We start from the raw sequence: 25,972 nt of genomic DNA on the forward strand, positions 1-25,972 counted from the left end.
CCTGAAAGCTCGTGCTGAGCCTGAGCTCCAGGTCAAGGTAAAGAGTATTCATAAAAAATTTAATTAGAAAAAAATAATTTGTGTTGCGTTCTTTTCTGGCACAACTCCTTTATATGGTTGCTTCTTAATTATGTACTATTAATTATTTAAGTTGATCGCACAATTGGATAACTTACTGAAAGAATTATTTATGACGAAGCAAGTATCGTAGGAAACAACTATTAAAGAGGCACATGTAACTTAATGTTTTGTAAATTAACATAATTTGAAGTATGTAAAACAATTTCAAACTAACTATAATTGTACATTGAAAAGACATTTTAGTATTTTATGAATTTGTTAACATATAATTTTTAGCTTAAGATAAAAATATATGTTTTGGTATATATTAATTAGCTGTTCGTAATCTCGTCGGCTTATGCTAGTAAAATACGATGATTAAAGCCTAGTTCTAAATATATTTATATACACTATATTTATTCTTTCATTGAGAGACTTAGCGAACTTAACTGAAAATAAAGATAAAATTAAAAATTAAAAAAAATTGACTCTTAACTTATTTTAATAGATGCTATTTCTAATTAACTCATAAAAAATATATCAATAATATCAAAGAAAAAATGTTTTTCTTAATTTAATTTTTCTTTTCCTTTCAAAAAAATGCATTTTCTTTTTAGTGTTAGTAGAATATTATTGTGTAAATTCATGTCATAATAACCTTAAGCTATCAATCTCAAGTAAGTAAGGATCGACTAAATTTAAATAAACTAATCATGTCTGAATTCGACGACATAACTAATAATTTTGTAAAATTGTGTTAAATTATCATACATAAATTTATATTTTCAAAATACAAATTAAAGATCATTAATAAACAAGAGCATGGGAAATTTAATAGTAATTTTAAAATTTACCCAAAACGAAAAATACTATCTAGTACTTTTTCAACAACGATGAATCTAGGGAGCATCTCTTTGTGCAATGCCTTAAAATTATTGTATTTTCTCATGTTTGTCACAATTATTTTTGTTAGATATGATATCACCATTTTAGACAACTTTTGAAGCATTTTAAAGGATTTCAAAATTTGTTATATTTACCTAGGTGAATGTGACAATCTAAGTAACAAATAAATAAAGTAGGGGTAAAAGTGTGGGATAGAAAAAGTACATATCCACATGCAACAAGTTAATTTGTGGGACTATGTATTATCAAAATAGATTTGTAAATTTCTTGATTTATTTAAAACACACTTTGGCATATGATGTAATATGTATCAAGTACAAGGACAAAATTGAAAGTGCAAAGCATTTGGTTAGCAAGCTTCCCAACAAGAGAGTTGAGAACTAACCATGGACTACAAAACCCATTATATTGTCATTTATAATATATGGTAATGAGGTCATTTATTTATCCTTATGGTTAATAAATCATCTTGTATTTATCTTTAATTTGGTAGACCTTCAGTGTAAATCCTTATCGATGTATAACATGAGGTATGTTATAAATATTATTTATTATGATGGATGTCTATCTTTACGAGAAATATTAGGGTTAGTGACTTTGAGATCAAGTCACTTTTTCATGAGGTATGTTATAAATATTATTTATTATGATGGATGTCTATCTTTACGAGAAATATTAGGGTTAGTGACTTTGGGATCAAGTCACTTTTTCCCTATAAATATAGAGGTTCTCCTTCATTGTAAACGAATTCTGAACAAGAGAAATAAAGATATCTCCTATCTTCTCTCTTTGTCTACAATATTGTTCTTGATTGTTTTATTATTTTATAATACATTATCAGCACGAGTCTCTGATATTTTTCTGGAGTTGAGTCCACATTAATACTATACTGTCTTCAAAAGCTTGATGGTGCCACCCGTGGCTTACCGAAAATCAAGTGGGAAAGGTAAAACTTCTTTAGGGAGGTGAACAATTCAAGTGTGCGACTAAGGTATGTTTACTATTTTTCAAGAAGTCTGGGTTTAGTAAATATTGGCCAACGATATATTGTGGTTGCGATGTCAGGTAAAGAGATTTGAGCCTTTTGCTCTCTGTTTTTGGTTTAACAATTTTATTTGACTAATTAAGGTTATATGCTATGTTTATGTATTAGTATCCAGTAGTTATTTTGGTACTTGTCTTTATAAGGACCACCAGCAGTGGCATTGATATTACTCAAGTGTAATTATCACTAATTTTATTTATATCCATGATCACCGGAAGTGATGACTTTACATAGCCTTATAGTTTGTGGTTATAATTGAAGATATGTTAGAGAAAAATCTCTATATTATATTCATGCCTCGATTTGCTCCTGAAGTAGCGATATCTTAGAAGAGGTTATACCTTATAAGCGATCATTATTTGATGTGGTTAAGGCACGTTCAGATGATTATGTTCCATCCCTGAAGAAATCAGTCCCCTAAAGTGAATATGACAATATTTAGTAAAGTTTATAAATACGGACTTGCACTTGGTTGTGAAATTATCACGACTCACCTCCAGAAGAGGTAAAACAATTGAAAAGAAATATTCTGAATATTTTATGTTCTACTCCTGAAGTAGTAAAATTTTGAAATTTACTGAAAGTAAGAAAATCTTGAAATTTACTCCTGAAGTAGTAAATCTAACTTAATCGGGTTTAGTCTTTCTCTTAACGAAGCTCTGACATGGAAAAGTTTTGATGTGAAGTAAGTTCTCTTCACTTAATTTTCTTAGCATAACTGACATATGCTAATGGTTGATAAATCATAAATATCCCGTCCTCTCTGAAAAACAATATACTATTATTAGTATGATTAAGATACTATTATTAGTATGATTAAGATACTGTCATACTTATTTGTTTATATAAAGTTATAGATAGCCCCCTAAACTTTGTCACATTTTCTTTTGGGGTATCTAAACCGAGAGTTGTACCTATTGGATATCTAAACCAGTCCAAATTCAATCCTATTGGGTACCTTTTGCCTACGTGGCGCCTACATGACGCAGCAATTAGGTCTAATTTTTGTTGGACGCGTGGACAGCCCTTTTTTTCCTTAAATTTTTTTTCTTGATTAAATTTTTACTTCTTTTAAATAAATTTAATAGATAAATAAATAAAAAATAACTCACCCCCCGCGCGTCTGTCCCCTGACCCCACCCCACCCCTTCTCTTTTGCCCACTCCACTGTACACCCTTCCCTTTCGCCACTCCACTGTACGTTCTCATCTTTTCTTATTCTTCTTCTTCCTTTTTTTTTTTTTTTTTTTTATGTTCTTCTTCTTCTTCATTATAACATTTCATTTCTTTTAATTATTTATATAAAATTAATTTGTGAATTGAATGTTATTTCTTACAACCATTTTCTTTATCCTTTTTAGATCTTAAAAGTAACATTACCATCTTATTCACCGGAAAAAATGGGGATTTACCATTACTATGACTTTTTTTATCTCACCTTTCATTGGTTAACTTATTTAAAGACATTGATAGACCTAAATAAGAGAAGAAAAGGGGAATAAATTATTGGTGGGGTGGGGACGGTGGTTGGTGGTTGGGGGGGGGGGGGGGGGGACGGCCGATTGGGGTGGGGGGCGAAGCGATGAAGTTTGGAGGGGGTTGTATAATTTATTTTTTTAATTATAATTATGGACCCCCCCCCCCCCCCACCACCACGTGTCATGTTTTCATTTGACAAAGTTGTCGCGTCATGGAGAGTGTAATACACTCTCCTAATTTTGCCGATTATTGTGAAAAAGGTACCCAATGGGATCAAATTTGAATGGTTTAGGTACCGTAATAGACAAATCCTCGATTTAGGTGCGAAGGAAAATGTGGCAAAATTTGGGGGGCTGTCTATGACTTTTGCCTTATATATTCTTAGATACAGGGCATGCTAAAGTATTGGATCTAGTACTGCTTCGTGATTTATATATATAATGTTTGTCCAGTCATGAATCTGAGTTTGGCAAAATTAAAATCCGGTAAACAGTTTAACATTTGGGTTCTATCTTTTTTTGTAGAGACATTCCAAAGGGTATATCACAGAGATCTATGCATCAATATAATGAATATCATGAAGCAAATTAAATAAGACAATTATTAATTTATTCGTTTCAAAATTAATATTTGGTTCTCTTCTTGCCATCATTTACTTCAAACAATATTATTGTATTGTCTAGTTTCGGGAAAAAAAATATAGTTACTGAAGAGAATTTTTTTTAATGGTTTTAAGTACTTCTAACTTAGAATGTCTCCTAATTGTGTGGTAAATAGTAATACTCTCTGAAGTGTTGAACATTTTTTGGGTGAACATGTAAACTTGTTTAATCTTTTATTTGATTAAAAAGAAATAAAAAAATTTACATTGAAACATATTCCTATTATTTAACATTATCACCTCTCGACTCTTAGACGAAGAAGTGATTTGAAGATTTGATTACATAGAATTTTTGCTTGGTGTTGATATGAAATTTTAAATTATTTCCTCCCACCATATTTATGTGATTTATGTGAGTGATGAACTTCAAAGAGATAATTGGAGTTGATGTGGTTATATTTCATGTGTTGTTGAAACTTAATCCATTTGTGTATATAATCCCAAAGTGGTAAATCTTTGAGATTTACTCCCGCAATAGTAAGGCTTTGAACTTTACTCTCTAAAAGGTTTAACTTTGAAATTTACTTCTAAAGTAGTAAAATAATGAAATTTTCTCCTCAAAATCTGTTGTGACTTTGTAATGCATGCAAAGGTTTTCCTTATTTTTCTGAAAGCTTCGGTTTTAGTTATTTAAGGTGGCAAAATAATGAAGGAAATGTTTATATTTAATTTGTTGTAATTTTCTTAAAGTGTTGAGATGTAACACTAAGGAATGGTTCTATATGTATTTTGGTGGTCTAGAAGTATTGGTATGACTTTTGACAAGCAAAAATAGGTTTGAGAAATATATTGAAGCGGTGTTTTCTTGTGGTTGAGAAATAATGAGATATTGAAAATTAGGATAAAGCTCTTCTAAATGACCAAGTTTTATTTCCCGAAGTGAATGAAAAAATACCACAACACAAATCCTGAAGAGATAAAATAACCAAGGATATAAATGTTATTTTGTGGTATGAAGGTCATTGTTGCACGTACCTGTCGTACGTCAAATCATCTTAGATACTTTTATTATTTATCATTCTAAGGCAAAAGGGATACAATTTTGTAGAATACTTTCTACTATAACCATATTAATGTATTTACTTGCTGATTTTCCAGAAGGAAATAACAATTCATACAAAAATTTCCTGAAGAAAGAAATAATTATATGGTTGCCTCCTTGACACAAAATATTCAAATGTTAATGGTTATTCTCCCTGAAGGAGATATTTACCATAGAAATGATGTCAGGGTAATATTTGATAGTACAAAATCAATTAAGGGTTCCAATAGAGCTAACTATTTATCTAGAAGATTATGGCACTAGTAGTTCCAAACAATATTTGATTATGGAGAATAAATTACAAGCTCTTGAAGAGCTTATATAGTATTATGTAATTTGTTCTAGATTGTAATATACAAAATTGTTATGATCGAAACACAAGTTGTAGTTAACCCGAAGTTTACTAAGATAAATGGCTATCATATTAAAGCTATAAATGATGGGAGGATTAAATATTTTCAAAATCCTGGTGGGTAAGAAATATGTATGTAAATGGTTACCCTCGTTATTCTCCAAATTGTACTACACAAATATAAGCATTATGAAATCACATGTCACGATAAACTAGAAGCTTATTGATACAAAAAAGAATTCATGTTATAGTAAATCAGAAGTTTACTAAAATAAATAGTACATGGCATAGTAAACTTGAAGTTTACTATTATAAATAATTTTATCGATTGGCATGAGCAATTTGGCCATCTTGTTTCAAATATGATGTGCAGATTGAGTATTCATATTGAAGAACTAGAAGATTCAAGAATTTATTTGTGTTGCTTGTTCTCATGATAATTTGATTATATTGGTTAATGTTGGGATTGAATTCCCCAAATTCTGAAAAAGCATAAAAGGTGAATATGGGCCTGTTCACCTGTTATGTGATGTCTTAAATAGATGCATTGATAAGACGGTCACACGTGCGTTTATTGTCAGTCCGCAGTTTGACATATGCAAATTACTTGCTCAAAATAATTGAGTTGAGAGCACAATTTTCAGATTGTGTAATCAAGACAATCCATCTTGATAATGTTGGTTTATATCAAGCTGGTTTTGGCATCAAATGCCTCCGATAAATAGCTAAACCATTGCTTATGAGAACAAAGCTTCATATGCTGGTCTGAGATATGATATATTGTATACAACATCACTTGTATGCTCCAGACCAATAAATTATGATAAATTCTCCGCTCACAATTGGTTCGGGGTTAGAAACCAAATATTTTCATTTAACAGTTTTTTTGTGGGGTATATGATTAATTAGTCTACTATGATGCACAAAGATGGATTTCCCCAAAGAAGATGAGATATATGTTAGTTTTTCAAACCTAAGGGGGAGAGAATAAGTAGCTTGGAAATATATTGTGAATTATCATTAGTATAATCCTCATTCAAAAAGTAATTCAAGTTAAATGCTAGAAGCATTTGCTGACCCAAAACTAGTTTCAAATTTCAGCTGCAAAATGCTCCTATTAAGTTCATGTTCCTGAAGGACAGAGTCTACAACATGCATGAAGCGTGGTAGACTAATCGGTTCCAAATGCAATAATCATTGAAAAGAAAGAGGAGCAAATGATCAATGATCATTATAAGGAGGAAATGTGCTCTTGAAGAGCCTACGACATAACACTTCATGAAACCTCATGAGAGGTTAGGTACCTAAAAATAATGGAAGTGATGAGATCTCAATCAGTTATGTCCTATTGCAAACCGATACAAGATAATATATCGTCGACGATATCTTTGGTACAATATAGCGCAATATTGTAAAAGATTGTGAGGATCTAAATCCTACGTCTATTAAAGCATGCTAACGCAGAAATTATTATCAAATGAAGTGATGCATCTTGGTAAGTGTAAAGCTTATTGGACCTGCTGTCCTGACACTAGAAGATGTCACATCATTTAAATAGAAATAGATGTGGTCACAGCCTATATGAATTACTTGACAAAATTATATGAAAATTCCTGAAGAATTTTGAATGCCTGAAGCATATACAAGTTCTAGAAGTTTTGTTCATTATTCTTATATGGATTAAATCAAGTAAGGTGAATGTGATTTAATCACCTTAATGAATGTTTAATGACTAAGGGTCTATTTATCCCTACGTCTTTGTGGAAATCAAAATATGTCATATTGTTAGTGCAAGTTGATGACTTGAGAATTATTAAAACTCTTGAAGAGTTTTCAAAAGAAATAGATTATCTGCTAAAAGAAGTTGAAATGAGAAACTTGCAGAATTTTTTGGTCCTGAAGTGCCATATCTTTATGCAATTAATGCATTTATATATATTTTGCTATGATTATGAGGGATTATGGTCATACGATGTTGTTTTACATGACAGTCAAATCATATAAAGATATGTTTATTAAGCAAGTCAGGAACGCACTTGGAGTGATTTCAACAATATTATATGCCGATGTAACTCTATTCAAAGACTGAAGATGCAAAGAATATACATAGTCCAACTAAAGAGTGGATTCATGAAAGGACAAAGCTCATTTTACCAAAGTTGTTCTTCACAAACGAGCTCCAAAAGAATGGTCATATCAATGTGCAACAAATTGTTAGAGTGATGATATGGCTGATTTATACCCAGGATGTAGAAGATCATAACATGAGTGATTCGGCAGATTTGGATTCATATATATATATATCCACCAATGTGGTGAGCAACTGCAACTTTCGAGTGAAGATGTGAAGATTCAAGTTTTTGGATTGAAGTTCTCATCAGGAGGAGTTAATATGCGTTGTACTCTTTTTCCCTTTCAAGGTTTTTGTCCCACTGGGTTTTTCCTTGTAAGGTTTTTAGTGAGGCAACCAAATAGCGTATTATTAGAAATGTGTATTCTTTTTCCTTCACTAGATTTTTTCCCACTGGATTTTTTCTAGTAAGGTTTTAACGAGGTACATTATCTATCAAATAGACATCCAAGGGGGAGTGTTATAAATATTTATTATGATGGACGTCTATCTTTAGGAGAAATATTAGGGTTAGAGACTTTAGGATCAAGTCACTTTTTCCCTATAAATATAGAGGTTCTCCTTCATTGTAAAGGAATCCCGAACAAGAGAAATAAAGATATCTCCTCTCTTCTCTCTTTGTCTACAATATTGTTCTCGCTTGCTTTATTATTTTATAACAAGGTAGTTATAAATCATAATGAAAAGTGACATTTTTTATTATGTGCCTTACACAAATAAAGAAAATTCCAACCATACAAAGAAAGAAAATATTTAACTTATGTATGGCACCAAATTAATATATACATAACATGTGTTTTCTACATAAAATTTTATCATTCATGTATTATGAATTGATTGATATATATATTCTAACTTAAACTTATCACTTAATTATGATATAATTAATATTCTGTCCCAAATTATGTGAAGGTGTTTAACTAAGCATAGTCTCTAAAAATGAAATAAAGATTTTTAAAACTTCGTGTGGCTTTAAATTTAATATGAGAAGTTTAAAGTTATATTTTTACTAAATATAAAAAAGTATCATTCTATTTTTGATTGAATAAAAAGAAAGAGTATCACATAAATTGGGACAAAAGGAGTATAATTTAGAGTAAACATGTGTCTAAATTTTTTATTGAACTATAGAAATTCAATCACATCTAATGTTCATAACCAATCCTTTCTATTTTTTTTATTTAATGTAACATTAGTGTCCCTTTTACCTATACTTTTATCACTTGGGTAACTTATTATTTGTTATTTATCAGTTGATTGCGTTGCATTAGTCGAATTTAGAATTTCTAGAACATGAGTGCATTATTAAAGGAAAAAAGAAAAAAAATACATTAAGTGGATATTGATCCTTATTCTTTTTAGTAGATAACTAAGTTTTTAACCAAGTGCATCATTAATTCTTTTTATAGCATTGGTGCCATCAAGTAATATTAGATCAATTTTAGAAATATCTATTTTTATGGAAAGAACACGGATTCACGTGACCCAAAATTTAAGCATAAATTTGCTCTTGTATAATCTTTTTTTTTTTTGCGCGGATTACCCTTCAAAGGTGTTGGTCTTTAATTCCCCCCCTCTCTCAAATTACTGGTCTTTAATTTTTTCCCTTCGCCCAAAAAAGTTGTCGAAAATATCCGAGGTTTTGGGTTCAAATGCTAGCCCAGTTAAAAAAAAAAATTGCAAGGCAAGGTTTCGCGAAAGTTCTGCCTTAAGGCATAACTTCTGTAGTTGAAATTATGCCTTAGGGCATAATTTTATGAAACTTTTACCTTGCGTTTCTTTTTGTTACTGAGCTGAGATTCGAATTCAAAACCTCGAAATATTTTCGATCACTTTTTTAGGCGAAGGGTAAAAATTAAATACCATCAATTTGATGGGCAAAAATTAAAGACCACCCAAAATAGGGGCAACCATGCGAATTGCCCTGTATAATTAGTGTAATAATAATCCAATATAAGCATGGATAACAATAACAACATATCCAGTGGATTCCCACAATGCGGGATTTGAGGAGGGTAAAGTGTACGCAGACCTTACCCGCACCTTAGAAGGTAGGGAGGCTGTTTCTGAAAGACTTTCGGCTCAACAGAAAACAAGACAAAAAAAGTCAGATAAGGACAAGCATATCAAAGCATTATGAAAATGAGAAATAACAAAAGCAAGAAAGTCATGATAAAATAGTTTAGAAAGACAAGACCCAATAAATATAAGCAGAAATCAAAGGGTAATAAACGATAGAGCAAGACTACGACTACTAGTACGAAAGAATAAGCGAGACTACCTACTAACCTTCTATCCTAATCTGAGTCCTCCATAACCTCCTATCTAAGATCATGTCCTCGGTAAGCTGAAACTGCGCCATGTCCTGTCTAATCACCTCTCCCCAATACTTCTTTGGCCTACCTCTACCTCTCCTGAAACCGTCCATAGCCAACCTTTCACACCTCCGCACTGGGGCATATGTGTCTCTCCTCTTCACATGCCCAAACTATCTCAGCCTTGCTTCCCGCATTTTGTCCTCAACCGATGCCACTCCCACCTTGTCCCGGATATCTTCATTTCTATCCTATCTCTCCTAGCATGCCCACACATCCACTGCAACATTCTCATGTCTGGGACTTTCATCTTCTGAACGTGAGAGTTCTTGATTGGCCAACAATCCGCCCCGTACAACAAAGTCGGTCTAACCACCACTTTGTAGAACTTGCCTTTAAGTTTTGGTGGCACTTTCTTGTCACGCAACACTCCGAAAGCGAGCCTCCATTTCATCCACCTTGCACCAATACGATGTGTGACATCATCGTTGATATCCCCATTTCCTTGTATAATACCTAAGATACTTGAAACATCTTTTCTTTTGGATGACCTGGGCACCAAGCCTCACTTCCACGTCAGCCTCATGTGATACGCCACTAACCTACACTCCAAGTACTCTGTCTTGGTCCTACTCAACTTGAATCCTTTAGACTCCAGCGTCTGTCTCCAACCCTCCAACTTAGCGTTAACTCCGCTGCGAGTTTCGTCAATCAAGACTATGTCATCCGCGAACAACATACACCATGACACCTCACCTTGAATTTGTCGCGGCAATCCATCCATCACCAAGGCAAATAAAAACGGGCTAAGAGCTGATCCCTTATGCAAACCCATCAGAACTAAAAAGTGCTCCGAGTCTCCTTCTACTGTCCTTACCTTGGTCTTGGCTCCATCATACATATCCTTGATCGCTCTAACGTACGCCACAGGTACACCTTTATCCTCCAAGCATCTCCATAGAACCTCTCTTGACACTTTATCGTAAGTCTTTTCTAGGTCAATGAAATAAGCATGGAATATAAATAAATAAATATTTTCGTGTATATACAGATGGAAGGTTCGAATGGTAACAGTTTCAAGTTCTTAACTAGACTCGCCACACAATAGAGACGTGGTCACTGTAAACCCCTCTTACGTGGATGTTGTATTCAACGCAATCCCAAATCCCAACTATAAATACTCTCACCTTACTTTCTGTCTCTTTCTCAGTGGGGCTATTTCTCTAATTAATAACCTCTCCAATCAATAAAAGAGCATAAAACGAAACTTAATACGAATTTGTCATTTTATTATTTTGGGTTCAACATACATACAGTCCTACATACATACATAATAATAATAACATTTTTGTGTGTATAAAGGGGATCAAATGGGTCAGGCATTTCGTCGAGCAACTGGAAGGATCGGAAGTTCTAGTGTTGGTACGTCGTCGTCGCAACTGAAGAAACCCATTGACCGGAAACCACCGGTGGTGAATAAAACCCCTGTCGAAAATGTTGGTCCAGTTCCCGGTATGCCCTTTTCATTCTCTAATTCTAGATTATCTATTCATTTACTTCTATTTTTATTCTTTGTAATTTTAGAACTTGGGTCTTATTCATGCTGCAGGTAATTTTAATTCTTTGTAGAAAAAGATTGGCAGTGTTGAAATAAAATTTACATTTTTAAAAACTACTACAGGATAAATTTCAAACTTTTTGTAGAAAAAGAGATTTTAAAAAATGGTGTGACCCAGTGGTCAATGAAATGGGTTGAGGTCTCAGGTTCAAAGTTCAACAGACGCAAAAACATTAGGTAAGTTCTGCCCAATCTGAGGCGGTGGACAGAGTTAATCGGTACCAGTGCTGGTGGAATTAGTCTAGCTGTACGCGAACTGGCCCGGATAGCACAGTTTCAAAAAAATATCATTTTAATTATAGTGAAAGAAAAAAAAAATGTTTTCACTCTCCAAAAAGTAGGTGATTCTTTTTTAGATGAAGGGAGTATATGTGGCAAATGATTGAGTTAGGAAATGAAATTGAAGGGAAAACATGACTCTGATTGGGGGAAAACAGTACAGTGTAACCTTGTTAATGAATTTCACTACCATAACCTCAAGTACAAGTACGTTAGTTCGGGTTAGTTCGGGTTAGCTGACCAGTGGCAGAGCCAGGATTTTCACTAAGGGCGTTCAAATATAAAAAAGTAAACATACGAAAAAGCCAAAGGGGATTGAAGGCCTACTATATATACATAAAAAATAATTTTAATCATATATAAACAAGGTAATTTTCCTTTACCATAAAAAAAATAAACAATGTAATTTTCCGCCGAAGGGGGTTTGGATGAACCCCCTTGGCCCTTCCTCCCTTCGCCCCTGGTTAGCTCTATAAGTCCTCACTATCATTTTTGTTCCATTTGCACCGGTATCATTTCTAAATCGTAAGTTTAGTAGCTTTACGCTTGCCTTCAACCTACTGCAAGTTCATGAAACACTACCATAAAAAGGAAATGTGTGGTTGTCCCTCTTTTTTAGTTTCCGTTTGAAGGGATCTGCAAAAACTGAGTTGTTTATTGCATGAATTGACCACCATTTTGAAGGTGAAAATAAGATACTGAAAGAATAAGGAAGTAGCAGGAGGAAATGTTTTTTCATTAAGGAAGCCAATATTCTTATCATATTCTTATGCTCACTTGTCGATTCAGTTGTAATTTCCTCAAGAACATAACTAGTGCATCATTATCAAATATCAATCAAATCGATCAACTACACATCTATACCAAAATAGTTGGGGTCATTTATATGGATTTTTGATGTTTCATAATTGGACCACAAACATTTTCTTTAACACCTAGTGTCTAGGGTTAGCTTGCACGCCCCTCAGCTATTCCTCAGGTACCTGCTATCTCTCACCAGCACAGGTACCTGGTAACTTTGTCCACTAAGACGTACTAAAATGAAAATAATTCACCTAGGTTTTTTTGTCCATTGGGATTTGAACCTTGGTCGTCAAGGTTTGCACCCACTTTATTAACTAATAGGCCATAATTTGACGGCAAACTTATTGCGACCCTCCTCATTTACCGGCTTGGGACATGCAAGGCTCACATAGGGCAGTGATAATTAGAGCTTGATTGCTTAATTAAATAATCCTGCGCATTAGGTTAGGATAGGTAGAACTGGTGTATAGCTAGAATGGTGAATAGTATTTTGGGTATGCATGTGTGCTCAGGAGCACATGTATATTGTACCGAGTTGCTGTATGAGTAATTGGACTATGTTTATATATATTTTTTTTTTTATGCTTCTGAGTAATCTCTCAATGCAAGTTGTGTGAACAACTTAAGGCCACATTTGGGATTTTTCTGGGTAATTTTCTTCTGTTCGAAGATAACTGTCAGTGAGAAACAGATCTTTAATCCGCTGATAAAAGAAAGACCCTTAATCCTGTCCATTTGTATCTAGCATTGTAATATGTATGTGTTTGTACTTGTGAATTGGGAACAAATGAAATTGTATCTAATTAAGTCAATTTGAGTCTCGATCAGTGAAACGGGTCTATAAATTTGATATAGAGTGAATTCTAATCATATCGCACAACAAATTACGAGTCTTGAATTGAACAGTGATGTCATCTGTTTAGGTGCCTTTTGTGCTTGAAGAATGGTTAATATCTTTCACTTGTTTATTTTTCTATCTGCCCAGGAAATAAACTAGCTTCATTAGTTTCCATTGCAAGAGTGTTTGTAGGATTTCATAAATTACTTATTTGATAAATGACTATTTGCTTCTGCTTCTTAAGAGAGCAGCCCAAAGGTTGCTGTTAAAAACACCTTCGAAGAGAGAGATCCCAAGTTCGATGCAATGCTTAGTCAAATGGTTGGTAGAATTCAAGCTAAGCCTGGTGGAAAACTAGAGATGGGTGAGGTGAGTTTCATTTGTTTGCATATTAACTTTCAGTTTGAACGTGTGCCCTATTGACTCTTGTCACTTTTGAGATACACAATGGTTATTTCTTAAATTAGGCGATTACTTTTGTCAATCACTATTGTAATAGTTGCATAAAGCTTTTGGTTCATGTGTGTAATTTCTCAAGTGCCACCTTCTATAAAAGGAAGGGATGAGAGTGATTTAGACTTTTAGAGGGGCCAATCTTGTCCTACCCTTATAGGAAGTATATTCTAAATTTTCTTGTGCCATTTGGTAGTGTAGCACAGAAATCCAGGACGAAGTATTAGAAGAAATGCTTTTCTTATTGAGACGTTTTAATAGCTCACATGAAATCTCTTTCTGTCTTTTTTGAGTTTCCTATCCTCATCTCACATCTTTATGTGCAAGTAAGGAGTAGTTTGAACTGTGCAAGTCTGGAGTTTTAATTAGCACTAACTAATCTATGCTTTCAGTTAATACCTGTTACTTTTTTTGGCAATAAGGGTGAGGCAATGAATATAATCAGATGATCTATTCCAGACATCGAGAATTCAATCTACACTAATCTATTGAGATTTTGCAAACCTATAGAAGTCTTTTTTTAAGTCTTAAGTTGTTTGAGCCTGATCTAAAAAGTCTTAAAGTTGCTTGAGGTAGGTACATTGATGTATGATCACCATGGCTGTGCACTTCATGCTCCTATTTCTGAATCTTCAGATGGGGGTCAATCTTCCTGAGAAAATAATGTCATAATTTGTAGTTAAACAATTCTTGTCGGATATTCTTTCCTTCATAGTAGGTTTAGTCTCAACAATGGCGTTCACTCTTGGCGCAAATGGAATAGAGATCCTGCCTGACTAAATGTTTCAGTTGACATAGATTCGACCGTAGTGATAGCTACAAGAACACGTATCAGGATAATAAGTTGTTAATTCCTGGCTACTTTGACAGGCATCAGTGGTGGAGAAGTATGATAGACCCTTACCTAAGCTAAGGAATATAACACCAGAGTCCAGCAGATATGAGGAAAGGCCTGCTCCTACAGGGACACTGAATGTGGCACAGATAAGAGAAATTATACTCCTGCATCAAGGCAGATCCGATGATCACAAAGGTCCTATGGATATCAACGGAATTGCTGAGCGGTTTCGAGTTGATGCTGCTCAGGTTCAGAGAATTCTGCAGTTCGTATCATTACCTCCGGAAGACACTAGTAAAAAGAGGAACGCTTAAGTGTTTCTATCATATTTTATAGCCATGGATAGTTCAAAGAATGAGTGAGTTTACACTTACCCTGAGGTGGTTTTGCATCAATTTTATCACAATTTTGCAGCTGTAAGTTCGTCTGTTGTAATAATGACCTACCATCATGGTCCTGGAGAAAAAATGAATACAGTAGCCATGGTAACTTTTAGAAAATGAGTGATACTGATGATATTTGTTGCACCTGAAGAGGAATTTTTTTTTTTTTTTTTTTTTTTTGTTTCTGTTTTGAGAAGCTTAATTCTACAGACAACTAGATGATGTTATTCCTTGACTTTGCAACATCTAACTAAAACTCTTTTTTTTCCTGCTCCTACATGAAAATAACGAAATCGATATATCTGGAGCTTTGCAGAAGTCGATAGACTTGTGCTTTATAGCTGAACACTCATGCATTTGGATAGTTGACAAGGCGCTAGTCGAAATTATTTAAGCCACTACTAACTAGCCTAGTCTAATTAAGAAATTAATCTTAGGAAGACTCTCAATGATCAGCTCCAACCATTTTACCTTTGCCTTATCGAGCAGATCAGTTAAAACACATCTAATGGGAAGGGACCCAAAAGAGAAAAAGAACAAGGAAAAAAAAACAAGGCTAAAATAGCACCAAGAGCTTCCATGAAACCTATCAGTCAAAAGGCATGAAAAAGTCTGATCACCATAAAGGGAGCTCAGCGTCTTGTACAGACAAAAAGAGAGCCATCCAACCGAATGAAACCTATAATACTCCCTTTCTTACAAGATGTGTAAACTTATGGCCTGAAACTAGCCGGTCAATTTGAACACAATACAAACACTGCCCCATTCTTTACTTCATTTGGGGCTTCTTAAAATACAGGGAGAAAAAGAATGACAAAAAATAAACAAAAGCTCAAAATTATCAGCCCTCTCCAGTTGCCACCGCCAAGGAGGAGGAAGTAAGAAAGACTGCTCTGCAGTTTCAAGTCAATGTGGACTCTAACCAGTCTGATGTATACTCGTAAGCAACAAATGTTACAGCACCTGCAGGTGCAGCTTTAACAATTGAGGGGACAATCCCTTTGTAAAGTCCGGCCCAACCCTCCTCGATCAAGATCCTCCGGAGGCCATCATACATATTCCTATAGGCACGAGGCTCCAGTCGAGCTCCATACCTTGGATGTCTTTGTAGTCCTTCAATCTGCAAGGTATATGGTTGCAGCATTAACTGTAGTCACAACCAATGGACATTCACTTGCATATGATTTCATTATCTCTTTCCTTTTAACAATGCCACGAGACATTCCAAAAAAAAAAAAAAAAAAAGTTGATCACAGATAAAGTCACTATAGTTGCACGCATCTTGCACCGCACAAGCATCGTGTAATGATGATAAATATTCTTTTAATCATATTTATGAAAAGGCATGTGAGTGTAGAAATAGCGAGATCGCAGGTCATTTTGAAAACTAATACAAACCGGAAAATTGATACAAGAAGAAAAACGGAGGAGGCTCGTATTGCATATGAAGTCTGGAGGTTCCAAATCCAGGCGTCTATAGATAGAATTCTAATTTTCAGGCACTCGAAGGAGGAATTTGGAGAAACTGGACCTTTTACTGGTTTCCGATTCAAAATCACTGTTCAGACAGACGTTTGGACTTAAATTTCATTGGGTTTTGGGGAACAATGTGCATTTGAAACAATAACTCTCAAAAACAAGTTAATGACAACAAAAAGACAATTGAACCAATAAAAGATGTTGTTTGCCCCACATATTTGGGAATAGCTGAAAATCTTTAAATAAAAAGAACAATTAAGAGGATAGAAAATGGTTCCAAAAAATACCCTCTTTTTTTCAACCACCCATTGCTTTTTTTTTTTTCTGGAAATCAAACACTGGACCTGGAGAACAAAATAACTATTGTTCGTCTTTTTATGCATTTCCTGTATTTGTTTTAAACCAAAGAGCACTTAGAAGCCCGCTTAGGGATAAAAGCAGACCTGTACAGGCTGTTCTTAAAATATTACTCCCTCCGTCCCAATTTATATGATCACTCTTTCCTTTTTAGTCGGTCCCAAAAAAATGACACCTTTCTATATTTAGTAATAATTCAACTTTAAATTTACTTTTTTACCCTTAATGAAATGATTTCTAGAGCCACACAAATTTCTATGGTTTGTTTTAGACCACAAGTTTCAAAGGTCTTCCTTTATTTCTTAAACTTTGTGCCCGGTCAAACACCATCACATAAAATGGGACGGGAGCGAGTAGTAAACTTAATTTATTTTTCGTATCCGGATTCAACTGCAAGTGAACTCTACCTGGAACCTCTTCTTTACAACATCGAGAGGATGACAGACGGCTTTCGCACATGTCCCAGCAGCTAAACCGCAGATAAAAAGTTGGAAGCTTGACAGATGTTCATCACCATGGATAGCATTATAAGATCTAAGATTCCAGGCCTATAAAAATATAAATCCATATTGTGAGAGACCAAATTGAGAACACTTGCTACATTTAACTTTAGCAAAGATGGTAGCAAAAGCATATTCCCACTGTACAAAAATAAGAAGTTAATAATCAAATGAAACTTGAACTGTTACACTAAACTCTGTGTAAGCTTTTGACACATAAATACATGTCTCAGCAATCTCCAGAATAGTGCTGCGAATTTAGAATGTCAGATTTTTCAACCAGTGTAAAATGCACAAACTGCTAAGGTGGTTAAAGTTCTTATCAAGCTAAATAATCCAAGAACACATGGCTAAATAAAATCAGTCACTTTAATCCTCAGATTTCCTGAACTAAAATGATTCAGGGATAGGACTTCCATAGTCCGGAATTGGATTCATCTAACATTGATGTCATGCCCAATTGGTGCCTACAAAATGCATATACCACTTCATATGACCCAAAACTTGGGTAGTTGACTCTTCAAAGTAACTGGATTTCGGTAAAATGAAACTATAGATAAATTTATGCACGTTTAGAAAATCATAAACTTTCTATATCATAATACTTTCCATGAACTTAATTGTCTCTTCTGGTTCATCATAACTTTTTTTGAAGTCTAGCATTAAGTAGCTTTGATATAAGCCTAGCTTAACCTATGGACATCAAATCTGGATTTTTTTAAGGACATATGGAGAACCTTTTTCTGTGTATTTAGTTTCACAGGTAAAAACGTCTCATAATTTAAAGCTCATGCACATAAATGTCTTCTATGAATTTAGAACGGTTTCCTTTAAAGTGGTCTCATCTAGAACGATTCTCCCAAGAAAAAAATCCAACAGAGCAGTATACAACCACTTCAGTAAATTATCCTCGATGGTCCAAACTACTGTCAACAATAGCGGTGGCAAAATCAGCCCATGAAAACATGACCCGCCCAACCCCCCAAGTTTGGGTTGATCATTGACCCACTCAATTATTAACTTAGTCTATTTCAGCCCACAACTCATTTCAGCCCATAAAAGGTTGGGCTGATACGCAGCCCAAATTGACCCATGAGAAATCTTGTCAAAATATTTTCCAACAGATAAATTTTGTAATTTTATAAGTTATATAATTAACCATAATAAAGAAAGAAAATAGTTTTTCTTAGGTACCAAAAAAATTATAAAAGAACAAACAAAGAAATTAAACTTAGTAAGAATTGGGCGGGTTGGATTATGACCCGCTTTTTAGTCCATTTCAGCCCAACCCATTTCAGCCCAAGTACTTTTTGGGTATTAACTCAACCCATTTTGACCCAACCAAAATTCGGCCCAACCCGTCCATTTGACACCCCTAGTCAACAGAATCAAACATGGCAAGTGAGAGACTGAAAGAGTAAGGGTTTACCATCATCCAGCGTTTGAATGTATCATAAGTTCCAAATTGCAAACCAGCATAAGGAACAATCTCAACAAGAGTAGGTGTCAATCCAGAATACACTCCTCGAATGCCACGAGTTCTGAATATATCAACAAATGCAGCCCTCATGTTTGGATAAACCTGTTAGTTAGCATACCACATAAGTCCCGTGAAACCTAGTTAACATGACTGCAGAAACAGTATACAAATTGTAACACAACAGAATTGGAGTTGGTATGCTTATAAATTGTAATACAACAGAATTGGAGTTGGTATGCTTATATCTCACTTGACTTTTTCATTCGGAAAAAGAAAAAAAGAAAAAAAACACTAACATGAATTTGTGATGACAACTTTATCATCTATGATCTAGCCATCCAATTTCTTGTAAACCCATCAAGTTAAATCAAATGATGAATGAATAAGCAATTTCCCCAACCAAATGGCTAAAGTGCAAACTCAATACTAATTTCAAGTAGGATGAACATCATGTTAAACTGTAATCACTACAATCAATACTAATTTCAAGTAGGATGAACATCATGTTAAACTGTAATCACTACAACAAGTGTATGGGAAAAAATGAAGGCAATGACACTGCATTCTTTTACATCAAGTAAAGTAGTTATTGCATAATGGATTCTGTATATTCAAGCGTCCAATAACAGTGTCAAAAGCATTCAGATGGACGGCAAGTTTGTGAATTTTCTCCCACATGCATGCCTTGACAACCGAGGACTACAATCGACACTGTCTACCCAAGACTAGATTTTTATTCGGTTGTTTCTTTGACATGACAGAGACCAATCAATGCATGTAACTAACGGTGAAGGTGAATTTGTCAATCTTATCCCTTTCTATAGATACAAGTTTGTCAAATTTACCCAATACAAACATGATTTGCATTGCAAGAGACCTGGTTCCACATGTCTGAGCACAGTTTGCATCACATGCAACAAAGGTTGTACAACATCACACATATCATAGATAAGTGACATGTACCTTTGGCTCTCCTTGAGAAGCTAAAATGGTTCTCAAAAGATCAAACGGGTAAGAACCAACGGTAGCAGCACAGCCTGCTAATGCTCCACTGATGTAAGAAAGATAAGGGCTCAAGTTAACATGATCCTCTGCATCATAGAAAAGAATCAAGCCATCAGACATTGATGCTTACTTGAGGGAAGCACAAAATAGCTTACTTAAAGGCATCTTTGAACAGCTAAATATGTAAATCAAATGTCCGAACTGATCTTAGACTAGATATAACTTGATATATAGTCAGATTCTAAAGCACACATGGTTCAAAAGCTGTACAACTTGTGACAGAGGAGTAAAGGGGAGAACTATGAATAAAATCTAACTAATCTACCCGAGCAGGTCAGACACCGATACAGACCTGACTTTGAAGAGCCACTAGCAAAAGTTTTCAATTTGTGCAACACTGCAAATTGTATTGCAGTATATGGCATAACCATCAGTAAAGCAGGAACATTACCCCGCCAAAATCCCTGTCATGTGAGCAAGGAAAACAGAATAAATATGATTAAACTGTGCATAATTTCAGAAGATACCATCATCAAAATCATTAACACTAATAAGTAGAAATGTTTCTTGCCCCTGCTCCCCATATACAAATAAGTAAACTTAAATATGTGAAGACAAGAAGAGCATAACTGTTGGACACAACACATGGATTAACGCCATAAATATAGAACATGGTCGCAACAGATACAGTAACCCACCAGCGGCCTTTTTTGGGTAATTTAGTGCGAGTTTGCTATAAAGTGCATCAATTAATGAGATAGAATTTCTTAGGAAGGAAGGAGCCACAAGCTTGAACTCAAAATATTAGACACCCCCCCCCCCCCACACACACACACATTGCACCATTACTCGTACCAGGGTTTGATAACACCGAAAAAGTTTTCATCCACTGAGTAGAAAAATGACGAGAGCAACATGTATAGTAAATCAAGTATATAAGTAAATACTTTTCAAGCAACAAAAGGGAGTAAATTTTCAAATTTATTTGAGCGCAAAATAAATAATCTGACGAAGCATAATTAAAAAAATATCCAAGTGTCAAAAACTCTGATTAACACATGCATCAAATAATTATTAGGCTCCTAAAAGTCCTCAATAGTTCTTTTCAGCAAAATTTAGGCAGTCCGGTCCTCTGCTCATATTGTCTCCTATGGAGATCGATTACTATGATAGGAACTATACCGGTAAACCTTCTTCTCTGAGTATATCTTTACTGGCTTGCAGCATCCCTGTATATTTTGAATTGCCATATACAGTTCTCCCAAGCAAGGCCCACTGAGTAGTGGGTTCCAGTTGAACCTGTAAAAAGATTAGTATATATAAAAAACATTAGCTATCATACTTGATATACAGAGAAGAGCAAGGCAACTTTAATGTTAACACAATAAAGAGGTCTGATGAAAATGAAGAAGCAAAGAAAAACTGCCAAAGGAGCATGAGAAAGCTGGATTCAGCACCATAGAGACTAAATACCAACTATTCTTTTACAGAGGGGAATTTGTGGAAGAATATGATTTTGAAACTGGACGAGAGTTTTATAAACTAATTAAGGGTTTTTGCTGCTTATGGCCTCTACTTGTAAAAGTGTAAGCCCTGAGCTTAATTAGTGGAATGTTTGAGGGTTCTCTATTGCACATGAACGCAAATCATCCGACAGCAAGAAACAGAGGTTCAACAAATGATCAGGCCAAGGCTGAGAAAAGTAGTTTATCTCTGCAATAACACATTTCTGAAGTAATGAAACTAAAGTTTGCAAATTTGAAAATCTCAAGCTGTTGCTCCTGGCTGCCTTTCATAGAGAAGTCAAAGCATCACCGAGATAACAAGGATAACACTTTTGAAAGAACCTGAAAAGGTTAATCTACGGCCTACAGGACTAGTTCTAATGGGCTGAACCAATTTTACTGTACAACAATGACTAATAACGAAAGCAGTCAGAAATATCCAATTCATAACAATGTTTGAAAGACGACTCATCCTTTTATAACTATTGGTCATTTTGATCATAAAGCTGATTATGTTTTCAGGCAATATTATGCTATTACCAGTATTTATATAAATGCCAAGCACACAATAACAACAACAACTACTACTACTACAGCAAATCGATCCCAAACTAGTTGGAGTTCGACGCATTAAACAGATAGAAGAATGTATATACCTGGAATCTGATTTTAATAACATCGAGAGGTGATGTTACAGTCCTGGATATACCACCAGAAATCGCACCAGCAGTAGCATCTATAAAAGCTCTTTTAAGCTGCCCCGGTTCTTCCATCTCCCCCAATGACCACAACAACTATCTGCAAACCAAAAAGAAACCACACCCTTGTGTTCAAACTTCAAGAAAACTCCTCATTTTAGCTCTACTGAAACCCCAAAAGTTTCAAACTCTACAAAAATCCCCAATTTAACTTATCAGAAACCCAAAAGCCACCAAAACTAAAGACAGGTTCACAAATAGCAATATGGGTCATTTACATATTCCATAACATCCACATGTATATAAAAATATAAAACTTTCAAAGAAAATATAACCCAAAACAAGAATATACTGACATGTACATAGAAAAAGAACATGGAATAGGGTTAAAGAAATTACAAAAATGTCTAAATTAACCAAACACCTATTTTATTTACCTTAAAAAGACAAAATATTTAGTAATGGAACCAAGTGGGTCTTAATGAAATTAATAAAGACATAGGTGATATATGTGAAAAGAGGTAACCATTTATATAACGGAATAATAATAATACCTGAAGAGAAGAGTCATCATTGAAGATTTCAATAACTCAAATTCAAAAAAGGGATATTAATGCAACCACTAAATATATATATTTATTATATATACCAGCAAAATTGAAAGAGGGGTGCAAATAGGAATACGGGTCGACCCGGGAAACTTCTAGGAATGAAGAAGAAAGAAGAAGTTTTCCCGGGTTGGTGGGGGCAAAAGGAGGCTAAAAGTTGGAATTAATGGCGGTGCTGTTTTGATGAATAAAAGGAAAGCAAAGGAAAAAGGAGGGAGATGAGAAAGAAAATATTCTCTCTTTTTTAACTTTTATTATTCCTATTTAGGTCCTTGTATTATTTGATTCAGTCAATTTAGGAGTCTAACATGGGGGAAATTAATTTTTTATGCTTGACTGGTCAATGTAAAAAAAAAAAAAATCTTAAAAAAAAAAAATAATAATTTTTCTGATATAAGAAAAATAAGTTTTATAAGTGTCATTTTACACCGATTGTTTCTTCCTCACCAGACACACTACATCCCTTATCCCTACCTCATCGCCTCCATCTCTACCATTGACATCCTTATATAACCTTCACCATACCTTTCGTCTAAATTATACTCCTATATAAATGTTTTAGGAATAATATTTTCGTTGTTTACTTACAAAGTAGAAGAAAATAAGTTTTAAAAAAGAATATTTCAAAAACATTTTTGGTAAAACAAAAAACTCTTTTATATTAAACACACCTTTAATTTTAATTAATTTAAACGTGCAATATTAGCCCTTAAAATCAACGAGGTTAAATATTTAAAGAAATTCAACATGGTAGCCAACTAGCCATGAAAGCTTCCAAAGAAGCAACTCCTCCTTTCCTATAACTCCCAATGTTTACTATGCTCTATGGCCTTCCATTGAAGCTTACCGTAAATGGTATAAGAAACATTTAATTAGAAAATCATTTCATAATATTAGTGATGATAAGGTAAAGTCCTGATACACAGAAAAGATACATTGCTTATTTTATCATGCTAGTAATGATATATTGTGATAACATTGTAGCTAATTAATATAGCTATATCGATCATCTTTAATGATACTATATAGGAGACTACAGTATTATTTTTCTTGGTTCAGGTGGCTTGATGAGAATTGAACATGGTTTTGAGAACACTTTTAAGCGTCATTAACACCGCATCTCAATGTTTTGGAGAATATGTTTCTTTGACAACTTTGATGGCACCCTTGTGTTTGATTTTTTTTCCTTCAATTTTTGCATTATGTCTCCATTAATTTTTTACAGCGGCTGTTTTAGGGACTAAAATCAAATAATAGGATTAAATGAAGTTTTAATGAGTTTAATCAAATATTACTAGGACAAAAATGAAAATAAAATGATGGCACCCTTGTGTTTGATTTTTTTTCTTCAATTTTTGCATTATGTCTCCATTAATTTTTGACAATGGTTGTTTTAGGGACTAAAATTAAATAATCGGATTAAATGAAGTTTTAATGAGTTTAATCAAATATTACTAGGACAAAAATGAAAATAAAATAATAATCCAAGGATTGAAATAGCTATTCTCCCTTTTCCTCTTCTTTTTGTTGTGGCTTGTTGTCATTTTTAAAACTTTTTTGGGAGAATGGCGACCAATTAATGAGGGAAAATATCTACGCTTTTGGACTACCTTTTAAAAATTGTTTTTGCATTAAAAAGTTTTTGCAATACATCATTTCCTCGTTCACTTTTACTTATCCAGTATTCTAAAAATAGATTTTCATTTTTACTTGTCACTTTTAACATATTAAGAGAAGACAATTTCTTTTTTCCTATTTTACCCATAGTATTAAATACTCACTTCAAATCATTTTTCAAATCCAATAAAAATATACACCAATTAATATGGGTACATTGATAAATTATGTTCTTCATTTATTATTTCTTAACGAGTGTGCAAAGTAAAAAATGAACAAGTAAAGAGTAACATTTTGTTCAGAAAAATTATTGATATTTAATATTGTTTTTCCTTTGACCTCTAACGGTTCATCCACTGATGGAAATCATGAAAACAAGATAATTTTTGTACTTCCAGTGATAGTTTTGAAGTTGAGAAACAGCCAAATGGAGACCCTTTAAATAAACAATAAAGAAAGCACAATCCTACAGACCAAAAAAAAAAAAAGCTAGTTTTTGCAAGAACTAATGCCAACCAATGAAACAAATACCAAATGGTGCAAGATTCTTTTTCAGCAAATTAAGTAGGCTGAGAAAAGAAAATTTGAATCAGATTAAGTTGCAAATATCTATACTGCAACTCAAATTTGAATCAGATTAAGTTGCAAATATCTATACTGCAACTCCTAAAAAAGTAAATAAAATGGTCCTTTAGGCATATGCCATTAGGCCCATTACTGTCTCCTTTTTACTAATCATAATGGCAACAACATCAGTCTAATGGAATAAGAGAATTCAAATGAAATTTGTCACGTTTCTCGTTGGCCTTTAAAAACTGTGGAAAATGAGATAAAAAGTTTCATGAGCGGTGAAAGTCAAAAAATTATATCACGATGCATTTAGATTTCTCAATTTGTTCTAATAAGGGTTTTCTTACTTGTGTTAATTAAAATATTATTGTGAACATTCTTTACCAATGATGTGTGGATCTATATATCGAGGAGTATAAGATTAAGCCAATCGGAGTTTTAAGCCAGATAAAGTTATATCTCATGCATTTGTATATTTAACAGCATATGTTGATTAATCATGTATAAATGATTAAACGGTATATAGATAGAATGACAAATTTTGTATGTCATTTGTTTGATATATGTATCAAGTACGAGTTCAATTAGAAGCACTACTAAAAACATATCGAAAATTGAGGGTCAAAACCGACGGATGTCCGTCGGTTATAGGGCAAAATCAAGAAAAAACCGACAGACTTCACAATATTGAGAAATAATGGCTAGGTAGAAGAAAATCTAAGTATTGTCTCGGTTAAAACCGTGGGATGTCCGTCGGTTATATAAATATACAAATATCTATTTTTATTGAAAATCTCGTATAAAAAATCGACTGAATCCCTCGATTTTTAGAAATTATTAAAAAAAAAAAAAGTCACCAAAATGAAATGTAGCAACTAGGAACTAAACCCAAGTATATACCACGGCATTGAACAATCCTACCACTAAACCACTCATGCTCTTTGATCAT

The 25,972-nt window shown here is 33.9% G+C and overlaps 2 protein-coding genes across 3 annotated transcripts; one reads left to right on the top strand and one right to left on the bottom strand.

Annotated features, from left to right (window-relative positions):
• Nucleotides 1-11,188: 11,188 nt before the first annotated feature.
• On the top strand, nt 11,189-15,354 carry LOC132034354 (uncharacterized). 2 transcript variants are annotated; one of them, XM_059424678.1, is made up of 3 exons: nt 11,189-11,503; nt 13,775-13,903; nt 14,861-15,354. In XM_059424678.1, exons 1-3 carry the CDS (start codon nt 11,362-11,364, stop codon nt 15,133-15,135), a joined length of 546 nt encoding a protein of 181 aa, XP_059280661.1. In that variant the 5' UTR covers nt 11,189-11,361; the 3' UTR covers nt 15,136-15,354. The 2 variants fall into 2 exon arrangements, with proteins under 2 accessions (XP_059280661.1, XP_059280660.1); XM_059424677.1 differs by having other exon boundaries at nt 11,194-11,503; nt 13,775-13,899; nt 14,854-15,354.
• Nucleotides 15,355-15,800: 446 nt separating this feature from the next.
• LOC132034355 (mitochondrial thiamine diphosphate carrier 2-like) lies at nt 15,801-23,030 on the bottom strand. Its single transcript, XM_059424679.1, has 8 exons — nt 22,783-23,030; nt 22,187-22,328; nt 21,208-21,324; nt 20,378-20,489; nt 19,984-20,111; nt 18,970-19,122; nt 17,448-17,588; nt 15,801-16,324 (listed from the first exon to the last, which is right to left on the bottom strand). The coding sequence occupies exons 2-8, from the start codon at nt 22,301-22,303 to the stop codon at nt 16,106-16,108; spliced, it is 987 nt and encodes a 328-aa protein (XP_059280662.1). The 5' UTR covers nt 22,304-22,328; nt 22,783-23,030; the 3' UTR covers nt 15,801-16,105.
• Between the last annotated feature and the right edge of the window lie 2,942 nt (nt 23,031-25,972).

This window comes from Lycium ferocissimum, chromosome 10 (assembly GCF_029784015.1).
Source record: "Lycium ferocissimum isolate CSIRO_LF1 chromosome 10, AGI_CSIRO_Lferr_CH_V1, whole genome shotgun sequence".
In the NCBI taxonomy this organism is placed as follows: Eukaryota; Viridiplantae; Streptophyta; class Magnoliopsida; order Solanales; family Solanaceae; genus Lycium; species Lycium ferocissimum.